A 21,372-nucleotide genomic window follows, 5' to 3' on the forward strand; every position below is an offset into this window, starting at 1 on the left:
TACATATTAAGTACAGTTTAATCACACTTTTGAACAAGAATTTTACCATAAATTAGTAAGACGTTGAACATAAAAGGAATACAACCAAACATATGTTAAGTAGTAAGTTATTTAAAACTCCCTAAATTTAAGTCAGACGTTACTGCAAGATTCAGTTCATTGGCCACTGAATATAAAAATAATAGTCCCAGTTCACAGAATTGAAATTCTTTATTGATAAACATTTATACCAGAATTAGAAATGTCAGTAGAAAAATAAAATTTAAATAATTTTCTATTGTACAAAGATTTGATCATTTGGACTGTAGCAGTTGGTGAAATAATCTAATACAAAAGCTAAGCTGATTTTAGTGACAACCAGCCTAACTAATGCACGAAACAGAAATGCACACACACCACACTTCCTGCCTGGGGCTGGCTGATGGCGGCCGGCCTCACCTCCCAGGAAACGGTTTCTTAGGGAAGGTCGATATGCACTGCAGTTGTAGTAAGAACTTAATACACACCAGAGCAGTCAGAAAGGACACTGAAACCGAAAGCCAACATACAATTCCAAATTTAAAAAACATGGGGTGCCTGGATGGCTCAGTCGGTTAAGCAGCTGCCTTCAGCTCAGGTCATGATCATCATCACAGTTGGGGAGTTCGAGCCCCAAATCAGGCCCTGTACTGACAGCTCGATGCCTGGAGCCTGCTTCGGATTCTGTCTCCCTCTCTCTCTGTCCCTCCCCCACTCATGCTCTGTCTCTCTCTCTCTCTCTCTCTCTCAGAAATAAATAAAACATTAAAAAAAAATTAGAAAACATAAGGAATGGCTTAATGATTTGCATCAACTTTTTCTCACTGGTTTAGACATTTCCAGTAAATGTTTTGCTGCAAAATTTAAAAATGAGTTAAGAGCACAAAGAGACATCCTTCTTGTGGAATATTCATTGCAATTTGTACATGGACTTAAGTTTTCGTGAAATGCCTCCCCTACCCCCGCCAAGCCCCCGTATTAAAGAATCCAGCTTTTATGCAAGCTGCCTCCTTCCCCTGCATAAAAAATACTAAAAAAAAAAAAAAAAAAAAAAAAAAAAAAAAGTGGGTATCTAGCTGGGAAGGGGTGTTTGCATAGCCACTAAGAAAGCCAGTTGTTGGCAAAAATTCTACAAACCTATATATGGTAAAATAAAATGTTCAGCACAAATGCCAGTATTTTTCCACGAGTGACCACCCCCAAATAATTGTGTATTTGAGACAAGAAATTAAAAAAAAAAAATCCAAAAAAGAATAGACATTCTTTATCATCCAAATAGTTTTTCCTTAAAAACATCTCAAGCTACAAAGCTCAATCTATATAAAGGTCTATAGAAATTTATTCACAGTAGAATGTTCACATATGGGGATGGATGAAATATTCAGTAATTTAAAGATATAGTTTATATTTGAAGTTTTAAAAAAGCAGATCATCAAAATATGGCAAACAAACAAACAAAGATGGGAACAAAAACACTTTTCAAAATGCACTAACTTTTGGGTCTTGGCTCTAAAAGAAAAATAACCAAATATTTAAATCATCTATCAGTATGTTCAAAAATTAGTATTCAGGAAGAGGGGCCTACCAACCATAGGCCCACGTGTTTAACTTGTGAAATTCTATCCAAAATGTTTTAGGTGAGAATTCTAGTAAGATGTATATTTCAAGAGAGATGATTAAAATAACTTTCTACAATAAAGGATATAATGTCCCCACTTTTTCTTTTTTTTTAGAGTTTATCTTGAGAGAGCAGGGAGGAGAGGGAGGAGGGAGAGGAGGAGGGGGGAGAGAGAGGAAGAGAGAGAGAGAGAGAGAGAGAGAGAATATCCCAAGCAGGCTCCGTGAAGAGCCCAAAGCAGGGCTTGAACCCAGAAACCGTGAGATGATGACCTGAGTCAACATCAAGAGTCAGACAGCCAACCGACTGAGCCACTCAGGCACCCCTGTCCCCAAGTGTCTTAAATTGAACGGCTACTTGGCAAAAATCACAGCTCCTTGAACTGGAAAAAGGAGTCTTATTTAAAGACTTAGGGGCACCAGGCTGGCTCAGCCAGTGGAGCAAGCAACTCTTGATCTTAGGGTTGTGAGTTTGAGCCCCATGTTGGGTGTAGAGATTACTTAAAAATACAATCTCTTTAAAAAAAAAAAAAGGCTACATTTGCTTGAAAGAAAGATTTGAGCATTGGAGAGAAAACTTGGGGAATGTATAAAAACATTTGCTGGCATTCCAAGTCTTCTTGTAATTTTCCACCTAGTCTGAATATATGTCACTGTAATTTTGATAAGTGGTCTAATGGCCTATTAGTTAGAAGGAAATCTCCAGTTAATTTTGTGACCTCTTTGTAATTTTTCCTCTTTGACTTTCCCTGATAAGTTCATCTTCCAGGCTATTTTTAATCATAAGCTGGAGGGCATATTGCTTTAAATGGAATAGATATTGTTTGTGTGTACATGACCTCATGGGCTGTTAGCCTTACTGTCACAATGAAAACTTTCCTTTAAAAACATCAGGTTTAATGAATCAGAAACTATTCTGAAAACAGAATGACTGTATTCCATACAACACAGTTAGGTGGTAAGGATCAATTTAGATATCTAATTTTTGCTATCCTTTTTCTTTTGAAGGTCACAGTTTTCAGACATTTTAATAAAAAAGCAATTTAGGCAGAAGAAAAATAAAGATAGCTAAAACTGGGTTAAAGAAACGATGTTTAATTCTCTGTAAGGAAATAGTCTCTTGAAGGGAAATGTAAAATGTGGAAGTATATCTGAAAATTAAATTTTAGGCACTTTCTGGGAGTGACCCCCAATACTGTAAAAGTGGTAACCATACTAAGACTAAGAAATCAATAACCTCTACCCTAGTTTAAGCTACATTTCAAGAATTTCAACTAAAGTCACTAAGAAAAACTGTAACAATGTTTAAACAAAAAACAATTTTTTTGGTACCTCACTGTCCAAACAGCATCCTAACCAATCTGGCTTAAAATTTTGAACTCAAGCTATTTAATAGGGTCTATTTCCAATTAACCAAAATCAAGAGAATGAAAGTGACAAGAAAAGGGGTACAGGAACTTGGGAGGCAAAAAAGTCTCAGTCAGCTAGCTTATTCTGATAAAATGTACAAAACAATAGATTCACATCTCTTAAAATATGTTAAGTAATCAGAGGTCAAGATAGTTTTCCATAAAATGTCACATCATCTTCGTTTTCTTTCAGCAGTGGAACTGAAGCCACTACTTGTGTTGTAGGGTTTTTTCCTGTTCTGTTTCACCAAATTTGTTCTCAAAGCTCTACTCAACCAAAACCTACTTGGCACTTACTGTCATGAAGATGTAGCAAAAGAAGAGTCTGCCAAATTCTAATCAAGATTAGATTAAATAAGGTTTTAGTATGGTATACTCTGTTTGGAAAGAAACCAGTATTTTTCATAGTTTCTCTGTTATAGGCAACATTGCATTTTCTCACAGATTATTATACATTTCAGTGCAAAGTATGTCAATCTAGAAGCATTGTTGACCTAGCTTGGGTAAAGGTGCACCTGTAAAACTACTTAAATACTGCCCCCCCCCCCAAAAAAAAACCCACTTGATTTGTTTTGGTTGAGAACATTAAGAGTCCAGTAAGATCTTCGATTCCTGGAGCTTCAAATCGCAGAAAGGGCTGAAATGTCGTTCTTCACACGTATTTCTTCATCCAAGTTTCTTCCATTTGAAGAATTAAGAAAACACTACATTCCATAATGTATTCTTTTTGAGGATTCTGTAAAAATGAGGTTTGCCATCGGGGTATAAGGGTGTTCGCTATAGAGTAGCTAAAACCCGTAAAAAGGAGACCACTACTACACAGAATGTCTGTCCGGTGCCCAAGGTGAGGGCTTCAAATGGTATCATTTCCTTTCCTGCTGCTCGGTACACTCCAGCAATTGCAGCACCTGTTTAAAAATTCAAGAGCGTTAAAAAAAAAAAAAAAATCAAGGTTAATATAATCAGGAAAATACAGTACTTAAAATCCTACCCTAAGTAGAATATTCCAGATTTTTTTTACATTAAAATTTAAATATCATAGAAATGTCTTATTCTCCCTATACTTTTCTCTAGATTTTAAGTATTCTCCATATGACTTATAAATTACTGATTAGTGCTTTCAGACGCTGAAAAGTGAGTCCTTAAAATGGAGTCTCCTGGATTTACTGAATAAAATAATCTGGAAATCATAACCCAAATCACAAATTTCCACATGACCTGATTACAAACTCATCACAAAAACATCTCTTATTTGCCATGCTTAGCATTTAACAGGTACCTAATAAAATTTTGGTAATGAATGCCAATGAAACTTTCCAGGGAAACCGAGCAAGAAATATTTCAGAAAAAGCCAGAGACGCCCGCTCTGTCTTCTACTGTACTCAGCTCCCCTCCCCAAGCGGACGGAGGAGGAGCAGAGGGAAAAGGAAAGGGTGACTTTACGTTTATGAAGTTGTTACTAATTCAAAGGGCATGAGGCCAGAGGTGCTAAGGGGGTCCTTTCTGTTCCTCACATCATTAACCGTCTTTATTACGTTAAGTCACCACAACTTTCTAGAAACGGAGTAAACCAAACACAAACATCTGTACCTCCCTAGAAACCCAGATGAATTGTTACAGGGACTCAGCATTGTATTGAGAGAGCCAAGATTTCATTAGCTTGACAATAATAGATCCAAAGTTCCCAGATGACCCTCCTCTCAAAGACCATTCCAAACAGAATCCTCCTTGGTCAGTGTGTTCATTCCTGCAAACAGGTATTTGCCTGTATGTTTTCTAAGATCCCTATTCTCATGATACTCAGATCAAGCTGGAACAGAGAAAGCACAGCATGAAACAGATTTTGAATAATACAAGACAACATACAGCATCTCAATCAAATGCCTACACATTTTACACATGTGATATGAAAACATATTAACAAATTCGAAGAAGAAGAAAGAGCAAATTAACCAGTATCTGTATTGGTTGCCTGGAACATCTGTGACTTTCAAATGCCCACCTCCAGTGCCTATGCATACAGTGCCTATGTTATTAACATCTGCAAGGCACCTGCTGCATCAGGCCCCTTCATAATTTAGCTCCAAAACAAGTAGGTTGGGTAGAAAGAAGTGTAAGAAACTTGAAGTAGGCCCTAAGGTGGGGCCTAGATGATGAAGAAGGGAAGAACGGAAAAAAGCACACCAGGAGGAGCAGTAAAATGGGAAGGAAATGGACTCTCTTCACCAGAGTCTTAAAGAGAGAATGGACACATTTATTGCACGATTCCTAAGTGTTAGGTATTAAGTACTTTAAATAAACATTATTTCCTTTTATCATCACACAGCATCTGAGGAGGGTAGAATTATCCTTATTTTACTGATGAGAAATCTGAGACAGCTCCTAGGAGCCGGTAATCCAATAAGGAAACTGGAACAGAGGGTCTCTAAAGAGCAGCAGCAGGCGATACAGTTAAAAATACTATATAAAGCCAGTTATGGAAACACCTTAATGCAGACAAGAGAAAACTGGCCTCCTCCTCCTGTTATCACAAAGGTTTCACCACCTACAGAACACAAAGAAATGAGGCCACTTTGTCCTCAAAAAAAAAAAAAAAAACCTCAAGTCAAAGAAAAGGCAGAGGGGCAGTTCCATTTAGAGCTCAAGGCTTAAATGCACACACTCACACAAAAATTACAAATTAGCAGGAATGTTGTGTTTCTATCTTTTCAGCATGTATTTATGTTTACACGTGCACCTGGAAAAAGGTCTGAAAGCATATACCAAAACGCAAACTGAGGTTTTCACTTAGGGATGTGATAATGGAGTGTTTTTAGTTTTGGTTTCTGGAGCTTTTAATTTATATAAAATATATTTATATTTAATCATGAGCTTAAAAATGACCTAAATTGATTCTCATCCTTATGATATCAGCAAAAGCCAAAAACAAGTAAAAACAATTTATAATTTGTTATTCCAGTTCTTCAAAAAATTTTTTTTAACATTTTTGAGAGAGAGAGAGAGAGAGACAGAGAGATACAAAGCATGAGCGGGGGAGGGACAGAGAGAGCGGGAGACACAAAATCTGAAGCAGGTTCCAGGGTCTGAGCTGTCAGCACAGAGCCTGATGAGGCGCTCGAACCCACGAACTGTGTGATCATGACTTGAGCTGAAGCCAAGCTCAACCGACTGAGCCACCCAGGTGCCTGTGTTATTCCAATTTATTTTTAAATGTTTATTTATTTTTTGAGAGAGAGAGACAGAGACAGAGACAGAGTGCAAGCAGGGGAGGGGCAGAGACCGAGGCAAACAGAATCTGAAGCAGGCTCCAGGCTCTGAGCTGTCAGCACCGAGCCCGATATGGCGCTCGAACCCACAAGCCATGAGATCATGACCCGAGCTGAAGTCCGACGCTCAACTGACTGAGCCACCCAGGCGCCCCTCCAATTCTTATTCAGAAAGTTTTGACAGGGGAAAAAAATAACCAAAGACAAATCAGGTACCATTCATTAAAAAAAAAATTTTTGAAAGAGTACGCGTGGGGGAGGGGCAGAGAGGGGAGGTTACAGAGGATCTGAAGCAGGCTCTGCAATGACAGCAGCAAACCATGTGTGGGGCTCGACCTCGCAAACCATGAAATCATGACCTGAGCTGAAGTCGGATGCTCAACCGACTAAGCCACCCAGGTGCCTCAAATCAGGTACTTTTCTGAACTAGAATTATTCTTCCATCCTTAAAAAATTATTATTCATCCTGAGTGAGGAGAAGGACCTCGTCAACAATCTTTCGATGCCATCGGTCAATTGATAGCTGACAAGAAAGGAGCAGTAGCTTCCAAAAAGATAAACACCTTTTACTAGATTTCAAAATGTAGTTTTACTACATCTCAAAAGCCTCACACAGCTTATCTGAAGCCAGTGAGAGAAAATACAACTTCGGAAGTCAAAGATGTTAGCCAAATCATAGGAGGAGGAGGCGGGGGTTAGAGATAAGAGAAAAACAGTACGCTAAAGAAAGCGCCCATGGTTAAAAGCCACCCTTTTTTCTTCATTTCACACAGACATGTTTCTAAAATGGGTCCTGAAATTAAGTGACTAGTCATAGGAAACGTATGACTGGTATTTTAATGTCTAACATACTTGTCAAGATTCCAGCAGTAATTGGTCCCACGATGCCCATCAACAGGATGCTTACAGACATGAACCTACCATATTTGTGATGTCTGAGGGTGAAGAGGGCCAGTAATCCAGCAGGGACATGGAAGAAGAGAGAGGACACCAGTGCCCACAGGAACACACCATACCACATCTCTACAAGGAAAAGCAAAGAAAGGTCACAAGTCACAGACTTTCCTAGTACAGGAATTACCAAGGGCTCGTCATCATACCCGCTTATTTCATTTTCAAAGCCATCCAGGTGCCAGGTAGGTTCAGCAGTCAAATATCTAAATATTGATGGTTCTAGAGGGATTAGCAAACCACGGCCCTCAGGCCACCACCTGGTTTTGTGCATACACTCTCACTGAACGCAGCCATGCCCATTCATTTAAATCTTGTCTAGGCCTGCTTTCAAGCTACAAGAGCAGAGGTGAAACAGTGACAAAGAGCACATGGCCTGCAGAGTCTGAAATATTTACTATCTGGCCATTTCCAGAAGAACTTGGTCAACCCCTAAAATGATCAATCATTTTAGACTTCTACGATGGAAAAGCTTTACAGTTTTATTCATTCAACAGTCGTTTCCTTTTTTAAAAATTTTTTTAAGTTAAAATTTTTTTTTTATTTTGAGAGAGAGCGACAGAGAGACAGAGAGAGAATGCCAAGTAGGCGTTGCACTGTTAGCTCAGAGCCTGATGTGGGGCTTGAGCTCATGAGCCATGAGATCATGGCCTGAGCCAAAATCAAGAGCTGAATGCTCAACTGACCAAGCCACTCAGGTACTCCACAACAATCATTTTCTACTCAGCCATCAAAAAAAAAAAAAAAGAAATCTCACCATTTGCAATGACGTGGATGGAACTAGGGTACATTATGCTAAGCGAGGTAAGTTAGAGCAAGACAAATACCATATGATTTCACCCATGTGGAATTTAAGAAACAAAACAAAGGAACACAGGGTAATGGAAGGAAAAATTAAATAAGATAAAAACAGAAGGGGAGGCAAACCATAAGAGACTCGTAACTATTCTTAACTATAAAGAACAGAGTTGCTGAAGGGAAGGTGGGTGGGGCACAGGCTACACGGGTAACGGACATTAAGGAGGACACTTGTGATGAGCACTGGGTGTTACATGTAAGTAATGAATGTTTTTAATATAGGTTACCACGGATAAAGGTCCTAAATACATACATACATACATACATACATACATACATACATACATAAATTCATATCAGGCCATCACGTCTTAGAATAGCAAAGCTCTAGGGGCGCCTGGGTGGCGCAGCCGGTTAAGCGTCCGACTTCAGCCAGGTCACGATCTCGCGGTCCGGGAGTTCGAGCCCCGCGTCAGGCTCTGGGCTGATGGCTCAGAGCCTGGAGCTTGTTTCCGATTCTGTGTCTCCCTCTCTCTCTCTGCCCCTCCCCCATTCATGCTCTGTCTCTCTCTGTCCCAAAAATAAATAAACGTTGAAAAAAAAAATTAAAAAAAAAAAAAAAAGAATAGCAAAGCTCTTTAAGATATGAAATAAATACCAGAAAATATAAATGTCTGCCTTAGAGACAAACGGCACATAGGTGAGGGGGCAGGTTAGCGCAACTAGTTCCTAGGGAGAATGTCTAATTGACTTTTAAGATGACTGTAATTTAGGCAACATTAAAATATATGATCACCAACTATGTCTAAAAACCTATGCATGAGCCACCTCAGAAAAAACAAAAAAGGAGGAGATACCACCCTGCCCTCAAGACTTTGCAATCTGGTAAACAGCAGACAGAGCAATTCCCCTCAGTGAACCCAGGCAAGCCTTCAGAATTCTCAAAATAGCCCCTTAGCTACCCACATGGATACAACGAAGGTGTCATGTGAGATAAAATATATTGTCCATCCTTGTGCTAGGAGCAGGTAAGTAACAGGCAGTTTCAGAGACCAGTCAACAGCTTAAACTTAGAGATTCCGGACCACAGCACTACCGACATCTGGACCAGTCAACCCTTTGTTGTGGGGCTGTTCTGTGCATCGCAGGACACGGAGCAGCACCCTAGCCTCTCCCCACTAGATGCCAGTACTGGCCTCCCCCCAGTTGCAATGACCAAAATTATCTCCAGACTTTGCCAGATGTCCTCCTGGGGCAAAACTTCCCGGAGTAAAAACGAGTGTCCTGACTAAAACAGAGGGTTTATAAGATTAAAAGCAGTTAAAGCTACAAAGATAGGGGCGCCTGACTGGCTCAGTCAGTACAGCATGTGACTCTTGAGCTCAGGGTCATGACTTTAAGCCCCACATTGGGCGTGGAGACTACTTAAAAAAAAAAAAAAAAGCTACAAAGACAGATGGGGTCACACTATGGTGGGCTTTCAAGGCCAGACTAAAGACTTCAGTGTGAAAGCCCTAAAAGTACCATTAAAGGTTTTGAGCAGTAAAGGGTTGTCCGGACACTATTTCACAGGCCCCACCTTACACTCCCAATAGGAGTACAAACTAGAAAACCTTTCTGGAGGGTAATTTAGAAGGGTGTATCCAAGAAAGTCCAGTGTGCACACCTTTGCCACGGAGACTTTACTTCCAGGAATACATCCGACAGGAATACACATGCAGGCAAGGCCGGAGATAACAAGGGGTTCCCGGCAGCATTGTCTGTAATGGCAAAGACTAGATGCCAACTGTACGTCCATCAGTGTAGGACTTGTCAAACATGTTTTGGTGCAGCTACATAATGTAACATTTAAAATTTTTTTTATTTTTGAGAGAGAGACACACACACAGAGAGAGTGCAAGTGGGGGAGGGGCAGAGGAGGAGGGTGACACAGAATCCAAAGCAGGCTCCAGGCTCTGAGCTGTCAGTACAGAGCCCAACACGGGGCTCGAACTCATGAACCGTGAGATCATGACCTGAGCTGAAGTTGGATGCTTAACCGCCTGGGCCACCCAGGCGCCCCTACATACTGTAACATTACACTATCACGTAAAAACATGGGATAGATCTTTATATACTGATGGGATAAGATGCCCAAGCCACAGTGGGAAGTAAAAAAAAAAAGTTCCAGAAGAGTGTACAGAAGACTCTGTTTTTATAAAAACAAAAGAAACAAACGTGTGCGTAAGTCTATGAATTCGGAAAACAGTCTGGATGTAGGTGTACTTAATAAATATTGAGGACATGTGCAGGCGCTGTTCTAAGTGCTTTACAAATCTTAACCAGTGCAATCTTCTAAACAACTCTGTGAGGCACATGATATCCCTGGCTCTTGGCTGAGGAAACAGAGGCAGAGGGAGGGAAGGAACTTGCCAGAGCCCACAGTGCCTGTGGGGGCTGGGGCAGAGCCCTACTGGGCCCCACACATGCTCCATGCTGGCAAGCTACAAAAGAGCCTTATTTCTGGGGAGTGGGATACATTGGGGTAGGGCTAATGACAATTCACTTTTTACTTCGATTTTTCTTAAAAAGCTTTTCTAGCTGCTTACTGGCTTTTACAGAATTATTATTAAAAGAAAGTAGAAAAAGAAGAAAAAAGGCTTTTGTTTCCAAAAGAACAGTTTGGGAAGGTTGGTGGGATTGGAATGAACAATTACAGAAACGACGAGGAGCACTAACTGGCTTGGGGAGCGTGGACACCGGGAAGGGCAGGACCAGGGACTCTTCTTCAAGCTGTATCTGAAGCTGCATCTGAAGCAGTCGTAAGAATGACTGCTGTGCGGGGGCGCAGGGGGGCTCAGACGGTTGGGCAGTTGATCGTCAGACTCCATTTCAGTTCTGATCGTGATTTCACAATTCGTGAGATCGATCCCCATGAGGTGGACTCCCAAGTGACAGCACGGAGCCTGCTTGGGATCCTCTCCTTCTCTGTCCCTCCCCCACTCACTCTTCACTCTTAAAAAAAAAAAAAAAAATTAATTAAAAAAAAAAAAGAATTACTGCTGTGCATGTTTCCTTCCCAATTTCTTATTCTTGTTGTGGGTGGGAGCCAAATGCCCCCAAGCCACCCTTGGCATTGTCACTGATGGCTATACTAATTCTTTGCTCATTTGACTCACCTAAAGCTTCAATTAACACTATATTCGACACATACCTGAATTAGGACACCTAGTTCATGCTTTGAATGAAAGTATCAGGTGTGCCCCATCTAGGGCTCAATGCTTATTAAAAATAACAAACGACTGAGGGTGTTTTGGCACTTTTGCTCTGGTGAAAAACAGATTGCTATAAAAAGTTTCAAACCGGGGGCGCCTGGGTGGCGCAGTCGGTTAAGCGTCCGACTTCAGCCAGGTCACGATCTCGCGGTCCGTGAGTTCAAGCCCCGCGTCAGGCTCTGGGCTGATGGCTCGGAGCCTGGAGCCTGTTTCCGATTCTGTGTCTCCCTCTCTCTCTGCCCCTCCCCCGTTCATGCTCTGTCTCTCTCTGTCCCAAAAAATAAATAAAAACGTTGAAAAAAGTTTCAAACCGTTTGTGAGACTTTTTTTTTTACCCCCCGCCGAACAAGATCTATCTTCAGAAAAATTTCATAATACTGTTGAAACTGGTCTGTTTGACAGGGTTTGCCAAATTCTGCTAAGCCAAGTTAGATCATGAAATACGGGGCATAAAGTGATTACATAGTAAGGTCCCAAACTTAAAAACTAAATATACGTAACATAAAAAGCTAATATATGTAAAAATATAGTGTCCAGAAACCGCCCCTCGAATACGTGTGCCCCTGCCAGAGCTCTGGTGCCCACACACCTCTCCTGAGGCACCCTGGCTCAGTGACAGCAGCTTGGTCTTTTCAGCCTAAGCCCCCTCGTATTCCACCGCCGCCAGCTTGACCCCACGCCATGGCACAGAACCATGCTGTCCCCTTCCAAAGCAGTAACCCCATCTTCAATCCCACAGTCCTTACCAGCTACTCCCCAAATCACGTGGAGACTCTGACCTCTATCCCACCACCGAGCGTGTGAAATTCTATGATGGCACCAGGAACGCCAGCGTCCCAGGGTGGACAATGGGATGCAAAATCTGCCTCTAAGAACTCAGAGCAGTTGCCATTCTGCCTGCTGGCTGCCACAACGGACTTCAGACCCCGCCACTGAGCTGATACTACTCTCGGGCCCTGCTGGAGCTCCCCAAGTTTTAGAGGTAAGCACTGTTCTCTGGAGCAACTCAAGGCGGTGCTGGAGCCTGGCTTCATACTGGACGCCATGGCACCATCAGGGCATTGAGCTGGGAGGTGAGGCCTTGATCTGCCAGAGACATACCAAATTGATAACTGCATAAAAGTGGGTCCGAGAGGATAGAAGCCTGATGAGAAAGGAAGAGAGACCTCTCTCTCCGTCTCTCACTCTCTCTCCCTGCCATGTGAGGACATAGCAAGAAGGCAGCCTAAGAGGGCCCTCACCACAGCATGGCCATCCAGGCTCCAAAACTGTGAGAAAATAAGTTTTTATTTTTAAAAAAATTTTTTAAAGTTTATTCATCTTTGAGAGATAAAGGGAGACAGTACGGGTGGGGGAGGAGCACCAAGAGAGAGGGAGACACAGAATCCGAAGCAGGCTCCAGGCTCTGAGCTGTCAGCACAGAGCCCAACGCGGGGCTCAAACTCACAAACCGTGAGACCATGACCTGAGCCAAAGTCAGGAGCTTAATGGACTGAGCCACTTCAACCACTTCAGCCTAGGGGCGTCTGGGTGGCTCAGTCGGTTAAGCGTCCAACTTCAGCTCAGGTCATGATCTCACAGTCTGTGAGTTCGAGCCCCGTGTCGGGCTCTGTGCTGACAGCTCAGAGCCTGGAGCCTGCTTCGGATTCTGTGTCTCCCTCTCTCTGCCCCTCCCCTGCTCATGCTCTGTCTCTCTCTGTCTCAAAAATAAATAAAAACATTAAAAAAAAAAATTTAAAAAAAAAACTTCACCCTATGGCATTTTGTTACAGCAGCCTAAAACACCAACCCTCACCCCTTCCCTATTTTCCTGGTGCACAGCACCTGCCTGAGGAGGACTGCTAGGCTACCAACCCACATCTCAATTTTCCTGAAAGCTGAGAAGCCTATTTGTAAACAAGGTGTGGCACAGCAGGTCAGCACTTCCGGAGTTTCTGAGAAGGGGAAGCATACCGCACGCACCCTCCTACAACCTTGAGCTGCATCCATTAGCTTCATCAGTGCCTACAAATCTTATAGAACATCACTTAAGTCACATTAAGGAGGAAAAAAAGGGCTTTATTATGTTAGGTGAGTAGTCTAGTTTATAAAACACTTTTCAGATGGATGAGATTATTAAAGGACTCTTAATAGCAAAGGCAAACCCCAATCAATAAAACACTTAAAAAAAAAACTAAGCGATTTCCCTTTAACCTACTGCACCTTAATTTGCTATCTACGTAATAGCTATTTATGGATCATCATATAGTACTTTTCATTTCTTCGGTTCAATATGCTGTCAAAAATCTGTGTCTACATATCTTACAGTATTTCTTTGTTCACTATTTCAAATCAAGCGCATTATCTTCAGCTTTGCTTACCCTGACGGCTGAAGTCCTAGCACTGCCTGATGTTGAAGTATAAATCAGAAAATTAATCTGCAACAAAAAATTATAAGGGACAATCAGATTAAGCACTGGTGACAGACTGGGCTCCAAAGATGTCCACACACTCATCCCCAGAGCCCATGAATAGGTGGCAAAGGCAGTTTGCAGAGGTGATTAGGTCAGGAGTCCTGGGATAGGTGAGTAGACTGGCTTTTCCAAGTGGACCGAATGTAATCACAAGGGTGCTTGTAGGAGGAGGCAGGAGGGTTGGAGACAGAGTGCTTGGAAGATGTTATGCTTCTGGCTTTAAAGATGAAGGAAGGGGGCGAGAAGCAAGGAATGCAGGGGACCTGTAGAAGACGGAAGAGGCAAGAAAACCAATTCTTCCTAAAGCCTTCAGAAGGAAGGCAGCATTGCTGACCCATTTTGGATTTCAGGCCTCCAGAACTCTACGATGTTTGAAGCCACTAAATTGTGGTAAGTTGTTGCTGTGCCAATAGCAAACTAATACAAGCGCCAAGAGTTTATTCTTTCAACAATCAAGTATTTACTGAGCCCATCCCCTATGTCAGGCACTTGAGTGAAACAAAACAAGACAAACATGCTGCCCACAAGGAGCTTATTACCTTTAAGAATCTGTTTTTCAGACAGATGGTTCAGTTAAAGGGATAAGCCACACAGACTGCAGATTCCTCTAGGTGAGTTCTTTATTAACAGAAAGGGTTTGTAATGGCTGGCTCCCTATCTAATCTCCACAACTGAGTCAACCAATTTCTAAGCAAGGCCTCAAGACCAACCAGGCCCCAGTCAGAGAAGCAGAAGAAGCCTAAGCCAAGTGGGCAGGGTGAGGCTCAGCACTCAGCCATCCTTTTAGCTGGCCCCACTCTATCTTTTTATGTTCCAGGTCAAACAACCGAATGAACAAGGTCAGCTTCTCTGAAGCCAGGGTTCTAAGGGAACCTGGGAACTGTAGTCCTACCTGGTCCTGCAACTCAGTGCTGGACTGCCTTCACACTAATTGCCCATCAGCCTACATCTCTCCACACTGCCCACTGTGAGACCCCTCTCTTACTGAACCCCACCTACCCACCATGGGGTCTATCTGGTCCCCTGCAAAATCAGATACATATATATCGGTTACTGCCCCCAGTTCCTGACAGAGCTCCTAAAACCCTTTAAATAATGGTGCTAAGTGTCAGTTGCTTAAGTGTCCAACTTCGGCTCAGGTCATGATCTCACGGTTTGTGAGTTCGAGCCCTGCATCGGGCACTGTGCTGAAAGCTCAGAGCCTGGAGCCTGCTCTCTGCCCCTCCTCCTCTTGCACTCTGCCGCACCCCCCTCTCAAATAAACATTTAAAAATATTTTTAAGAAAAAAATAATGGTGCTAGAAAATATTCTGTTCTCATATTTAGTCTTTTATTATTTTTTTAAACATTTATTTTTGAGAGACAGAGCATGAGCAGGGGGAGGGGCAGAAACAAAAGGAGACACAGAATCTGAAGCAGGCTCCAGGCTCTGAGCTGTCAGCACAGAGCCCGACGCGGGGCTCAAACTCATGCACCTGTGAGATCATGACAGGACCCTCAACTGACTGAGCCACCCAGGCACCCCCTAATATTTACTCTCTGACCCTGGTTTCTGACACACAACTTCCAAATCCCTTGGAATTTCCAGGCACCTCTTTTGTTCGCAGAAGGCACTCTTGGTAGGCTCCAGGATGGTCACCAGAAAGCCATGATTATAAGCATGGAACTTTCAGCCCCACCCTCCATCCTCTGGAAAGGGAGAAGGGTTGGAAGTGGAGTTAATAATCAATCACGTGTACGTGATTAATCCTCCATATAATCCCCAAAGCAGGGAGTTCAGAGAACTTCCGGGTTTGGTGACTACACCTATGTCCTGGGAGGGTGGCAGGCCCCAGCTCCACAGGGACAGAAGCTCCTTTGTTCAGAATCCCTTCTGAATTCACCCTATGTAACTCTTTATCTGGTGTTCATTTGTATCCTTTAATATCCTGTGTAATAAACTGGTGATTTAGTAGGTAAAGTATTTTCCTGGGTTCTGTGACCTACTCTAGAAAATTAACTGAACCAAGGAAGAGGGTCATAGGAACCTCCAACTTAGAGCCAGCCGGTCAGAAGCACAGCCAACCACCTAGACTTCTGACTGGCATACGAACTGGGGAAACTGAGCCCTTTACCTGTGGGATCTAGTGTTAACTCCAGGTAGACAGAGTAGGAACTGAACTTCAGGACACCCAACTAGTGTCACAGAATTGGTAGACGTGTAGAAAACCCTACGATCGGTGTCAGAATGTGGTGAACGTGGGAGTAGTGTGAGAATAAAGGAAAGCAGGGAGTTTTCCCCAAGAGACCTTTCCACTCCTCCTTAACAGTGATGGCCTTCCCACCAGGAATGCCCGCTGCGGGCTGTCACCTCTCTTCTGACACCACTGCCTGACTGCCTGCTCACTGCTGGTTTCTGAGTGTAACCCTCTGGCCTGTCTCACTCCAGCGGCCTCTTGGTCCTGATCTGGCCTTCCGTCTATTCACACAAAGCCAGAAAATCAGTGCTAAAGGGTATGAAGTATATTGTGAGGGGTTGTTTTATTATTATTATTTTTATCTGAGAGAGCGCAAACACAAGCGAGGGAGAGGGGTAGAGGGAGAGAGAGAGAAAGATGGATAATCTTAAGCAGACTCAATGCTCAGCGTAGAGCCCAACGTGGGGCCTGAGCCCACGATCCTGGGATCATGACCTGAGCCGAAATCAAGAGTTGGACGCTCAACTGACTAAGCCACACCAGCGCCCCAAGTATGAGGTTTCTTGTTGGGGTGATAAAATATTCTAAAGTTACTTGTGATGATGGGTGCAAACTCTGCAGATGCTAAAAACCACTGAATTGAACACTCAGGAGTTGGTCAAATCATCCGCCCTCTGCTCAAAACCCTCCCATACCACCCTCTGGGAGGTGACCTCACCTCTTCCTCCCTGCTTTGCCCACAATGTTCCGTCCTCCATGGTGGCCTTCTTTATGTTTCCTAAGTAAACTCCTGAGCCAGGGCTCTGAACCTGCTGTGTCGTTGTCCAGAAGCTTCTCCCAACAGCTGCATGGCTTGTGCCTCACGTCCTTCAGATTGCAGCTCCAATAGCATCATCATCAAGAGCTTCCTCATGACCCTAAGTAAAACGGCATTCCCCCACCTGACGCGCAAGACCTGCCACTTACTATCTCCCTCCTGTCTGACAACACCAGCTCTTCCTTTCCATACTTTCATTTTCTCTCTATCCTCCTTTGTTTTGCTTGCTACACATCTTTACTTGGTACCTAGAAAATAATAGGCAGGCAACAGACACTTGAGTAAATGCTTACTGAGTGAATGAATAAATAACTGGTCTTGAGTGTGACCCATTCTTGGCTCCGGCAACGGCAAAACCAAACCCTAGGTAGGTTTCAGTTTAACTATCACAGGACACGCTTTAACACTGCCATTAATAAAAATTCCTACCTTCAGAAAGTTCGTATCATTCCTGCAAAAGACAAGATCTGCCTTTCAGATTTGCTAAAAAAACGATGACAAAAGAAATCTGAACAACCTGGAATAGGGAGGGTTAGGCAGCAATCTAAATGGCTAAATTGCAAATGCAGGTTAAAAAAATCAATTCAAAGCTTCCTGATGGTGACAAACCACAGAGTATCTTAGAGCAACGATTTTGCCATATTGACTTGTCGTAAAGCGCAAGTAGTCTTTTCTGTGAGGCCAAAACAGAAATAATTCCAGATTCAGGTCAATGAATAGAACTCACTGTAAGCAGGCTTTGGTGCCTCAAAAAGGATCAAACTCCACGTACCTATAACATCCATTAGTCCAGTTAAAGATGAGACACAGCAGGGAGGCTCTGTGTTTACCCATCCCATTCTGATCAACTTCAGATCAAGGGCTATATCTCATGTATGTTTATATCCCAAGCCCAGAGCCTGCACTGGGCCCAATGTATACTTGCTGAATATGAATGAATAGTTCCCCCAAATGATATATATATCAATAGAACTGCCCATAAACTCATGTGGCAGTTTCCTGTTTTCAGAATACTTTCTGAAAGCAAAACAATTCTCATAGCTGTCATAGCTGCTATGACATAATGTCTAACTACTGTCCCAAATCCACTTATCTCGATCTTAAAGAAAAGGCAACTAAAAGATAGACAAGACTGGAGAATATTCAGCTCCAAAGTATCACCTCACATATGACTTATCGCAAAAGGATTAAGGTACCCTTTCAGTGGAGGGACCCGATAAACACCACCTTCACCAAATGATTATTGACAGCAGTGTTAGTAAAGGTACACCGTGATGTTAAAGGTCTCCTGATATAATGCACTGAGAAGTGGACATCACCTGTATAGATAGGATTCTAAACAAAAATGTTTAATCTGAATGTAAGCATGAAAAAAATGATCGATAAACTTAAATTATAGGACATTCTATGAAATTAGGCTGGACTCTTCAAAAATGTGAAGGAACAAAGATGGAGTAACTGTTCTAGATTCACAGAGACTAAAGAGACATGGCAACTAAATGCACAGTGTGATCCTGGATTAGATCTGGGTTTTTTCGTTTGTTTGGTTTTTTTAAAGAGAAAAGCTATGTGGGGAGCCTGGGTGGCTCGGTTGGTTAAGCATCAGATTCAGCTGAGGTCGTGATCTCGCGGTCTGTGAGTTGGAGCTCCGCGTCGGGCTCTGTGCTGAGAGCTCAGAGCCTGGAGCTTGCTTTGGGTTCTGTGCCTCCCTCTCTCTCTGCCCCTCCCCTGCTCACACTCTGTCTCTCTCTCTCTCTGAAAAATAAACATTAAAAAATTAAATAAATAAAAAAAAAAGATACATGCTGAAGTATTAGGCACCAAGCATCATCACTTCGGTAACTTCCTTTCAAATGGGTCTGCAGAAAATAAAAATGTTGTGTGCGTGTGTGTATGTATGTACATACACAATTCACACACATATATGCATATAGAGATAAAGCAAAAGAATGAAAATGTTAATAATGAGTCGGAAGTAAAGTACTTCAATGTATCAGTATGTTTGAAAATTTCAAAATGAGGAAACAAAAACAGACTAATCTGGTCCAGCAGAACCTCCAGACTGTGTGTACATTGCATTTTTCATAGTGTCTCCAGAATGCCATAGATTTGTTGTCACGGTCAAATGTGCTCTTAGTACCTTTTGAAACAACGTGAGCTGCCAGATTATCATTTTAGCTAGAGTTCCAAACTAACATCTGCATCTGCCCCAACGTGGTTATTATCATCAGCTGTCCCACAAAGCTGTCAGGGAAACTACTAGGCAGGTAAATACACACCAAGTCCCGGGGGTCCACTGAATGGCGCCCGGCAGTCGCTTCCCCGTGGAAGAGAAATCACAGGTGCCTTGTTTATGACTGCAGTCAGTAAGTAATCCAATCGTTCTTCTTTTGCAGGTCCCTGGCCCAGTTCTCGAATTGTTTACTCCCAGTCACCTTTGCCGGACAGCCCAACCTCACCCTTCCATCGCCACTGTTCTGTCTCCTGGCCTTTTAAAGGTCCAACACAGAACTGCGCCCTCCCCTCAAAGCCTTTATGAGCCTTCCCCAGTCATTTCTCCTCCTCTCAGTTTTCTGAGCATGGAGAGCTTTCTACCTTCTTATAATTTTGAAAAAAACCCTTACATCAGGCCCAGCAGAAGCTCCGGCGGGCGTTAAGGAGAGTGAAAACGCATCTGTGTCAGAGATCTCGAACGCGGGAGTGGGGAATTCGGCAACAGGTCTCAGAAAGTGATTCCTCGAAAGAGAAGCTGGCGGAGTGGGTGCGTTTGGACGCAGGTGGGAGCGATCGGCAGACAACCCGGGGGCACCCGGGGCTGGGGCGAAATTACACACCAGGGCAGCGCGGAGTGCCGACCGCCCCTCAGCCCGGCCGGGACGGTTCGGCGTCCGAGCTGCGAGAGCCGCACGGCCGGCGCGGACCACAGGGGCCAGGCGCCTCGAGCCCCTAAACTAGCAGGCGCGACCGCCTCCGGGGCTCTGTCGGGTCCCGGTCTGACCCTGGAGCTTCTGGAAACTCCAAACAGCAACATCAGCTCGGGTGGAGGCCGAGCTCCCTCCACTGACGGGTCCACTCGCGGCCGCTCCCTCCGCTCTGGCCCCCAGCGCAGAGTCGGAATGGTCCGCCAGAGGTGCCGGCGGGGAAGCGACGGAGGAAGTGCTACATCGCCAGCTCCCCGCCGAGGGAGCGGGAACCTCCTTCCAGGAGGCAAACAGCCCCGGCAAAGTGGGACAGCCGGGCGGAGAGGACCCCGCCGCGGGGGAAGGGGCGCCCCCCGGCCGGGCGGCGGCGACGGAGCGCGGAGTGCGCAAGCGCGGGGCGGGGCGGGGCCGGTACCTGGGAAAGAGCAGAGAGAAGTGGAGTTGGGGCACAGGGTCCCGTTGCCCACCCGCGGCACGAGCTTCAGGCTGAGGATCTGCTGTAGGAGCCCGGCCGACCCTCCGCTGCCGCCGCTCCCCTCGTGCTCCATCCCGCCGCCATTCACCGCAGAGAGATGTGGGGGAGCGTCCGAAGTGCTGCCGAGGCTCGCTCGCTCTCACTCACAGACCAAAGCGCTCTCTGACTCTACCTCCTCAGCGTCACCCTCGGATGGGGCCCTCTTCCTCCCACCTCAACGGCTCAGCCAAGTGATGGGACCTTCCTCCAATCACAGGACGCTGCAGATGGCAGAGGCGGGGCGAGAATTGTTCCCTCCCCTGACGTTGCGTACGGCTCACCGAAACCTGGCACCCACGGGCTACGCCCCCTACTGGGCAAGTGTCTCCTGCTCCAGAGTAGGATGTGCTAAGCTCTGCCCTTCCCTGCAGCGCCACCTATAAGACAGTAGGGGAATTGCATACCCTCCCCAGACCCGGCGCGTAGATTTCAAACGGATCTAGCAATGAGAATCAGATGGTTCAGCAGCCAGGTGAAGGAGGCTGGAAGACATCAGCAATACCTCCGATATTTGGAGGGAAAGTGAATTTTTTGAAAGCTTAACTTTCTTTAAAGTAAAAAGCCTTGCTTGCAGGGACGCCTGGGTGGCTCAGTCGGTTAAGCATCTGACTTCAGCTCAGGTCATGATCCCACAGTTGGGGAAATCCAAGCTCAGCATCTGGCTCTCTGCTGTCAGCACAGAGCCTGCCTGCTTTGGATCCTCTGTTCCCCTCTCTCTCTGCCCTTCCCCAGCCTGTTCTTTCTCTCTCTCAACATAAACGTCAACAAATTTTAAAGAAATGCATTGCTTGCAAAGTTCATAGTATTTTACATAATATTAATTCAAGAACATTAGCAAGATTGTTTATTAGAGTTCCCTCTTGAAGATTTTGTTTTGAGAGCTAATGTCCGTTCCTCAACACTGCAACTGGGATTTTGCATCAACCAAGAAACATCTAAAATGGAAATAGTAAGTATTAAGAAAAGTCATGAAATATTTAATGCTATCTTCTGGTACATTTCTCAGACCATGAGAGTGTGTAAGAAGTGGAAGAAACATTATTTTAGGGTTATATAACAATCAATAGTGTATCACATTAGGAAACATTATTTTGAATTTACAAGTCTATCCCCAAATTCTGAATTGAGAGGTTAAAAAAAATGACATTTACACTTGCAGGACTCAGAAAATGTATGT

At 43.9% G+C, this 21,372-nt stretch overlaps 1 protein-coding gene across 5 annotated transcripts; it reads right to left on the reverse strand.

The window, feature by feature from the left end:
* Positions 1-1,891: 1,891 nt before the first annotated feature.
* Positions 1,892-20,352, reverse strand: TMEM170A (transmembrane protein 170A). 5 transcript variants are annotated; one of them, XM_047078783.1, is made up of 3 exons: positions 20,097-20,352; positions 7,232-7,333; positions 1,892-3,952 (listed from the first exon to the last, which is right to left on the reverse strand). In XM_047078783.1, exons 1-3 carry the CDS (start codon positions 20,227-20,229, stop codon positions 3,822-3,824), a joined length of 366 nt encoding a protein of 121 aa, XP_046934739.1. In that variant the 5' UTR covers positions 20,230-20,352; the 3' UTR covers positions 1,892-3,821. The 5 variants fall into 5 exon arrangements, with proteins under 5 accessions (XP_046934739.1, XP_046934738.1, XP_046934740.1 ...); XM_047078782.1 differs by having other exon boundaries at positions 7,163-7,333; XM_047078784.1 differs by lacking the exon at positions 20,097-20,352 and adding an exon at positions 19,385-19,989 and having other exon boundaries at positions 7,163-7,333.
* Between the last annotated feature and the right edge of the window lie 1,020 nt (positions 20,353-21,372).

The sequence above is a fragment of the Lynx rufus genome, unplaced genomic scaffold (genome assembly GCF_022079265.1).
Source record: "Lynx rufus isolate CCGP_SWC_20201006 ecotype Redwood Valley unplaced genomic scaffold, mLynRuf1.p SCAF_16, whole genome shotgun sequence".
Classification (NCBI taxonomy): Eukaryota; Metazoa; Chordata; class Mammalia; order Carnivora; family Felidae; genus Lynx; species Lynx rufus.

Bases quoted from the DNA above. Each gene is read 5' to 3' on its own strand.
- TMEM170A (XM_047078782.1), bottom strand. From the start codon at position 20,229: ATGGAGCACGAGGGGAGCGGCGGCAGCGGAGGGTCGGCCGGGCTCCTA. The intron at 7,334-20,096 runs GTACCGGCCCCG...TTTTCCTTGTAG, and splicing joins TTCTCTCTGCTCTTTCCCAG to AGATGTGGTATGGTGTGTTC. The intron at 3,953-7,162 runs GTATGTTAGACA...ATTTTTAAACAG, and splicing joins TACTGCTGGAATCTTGACAA to GTGCTGCAATTGCTGGAGTG.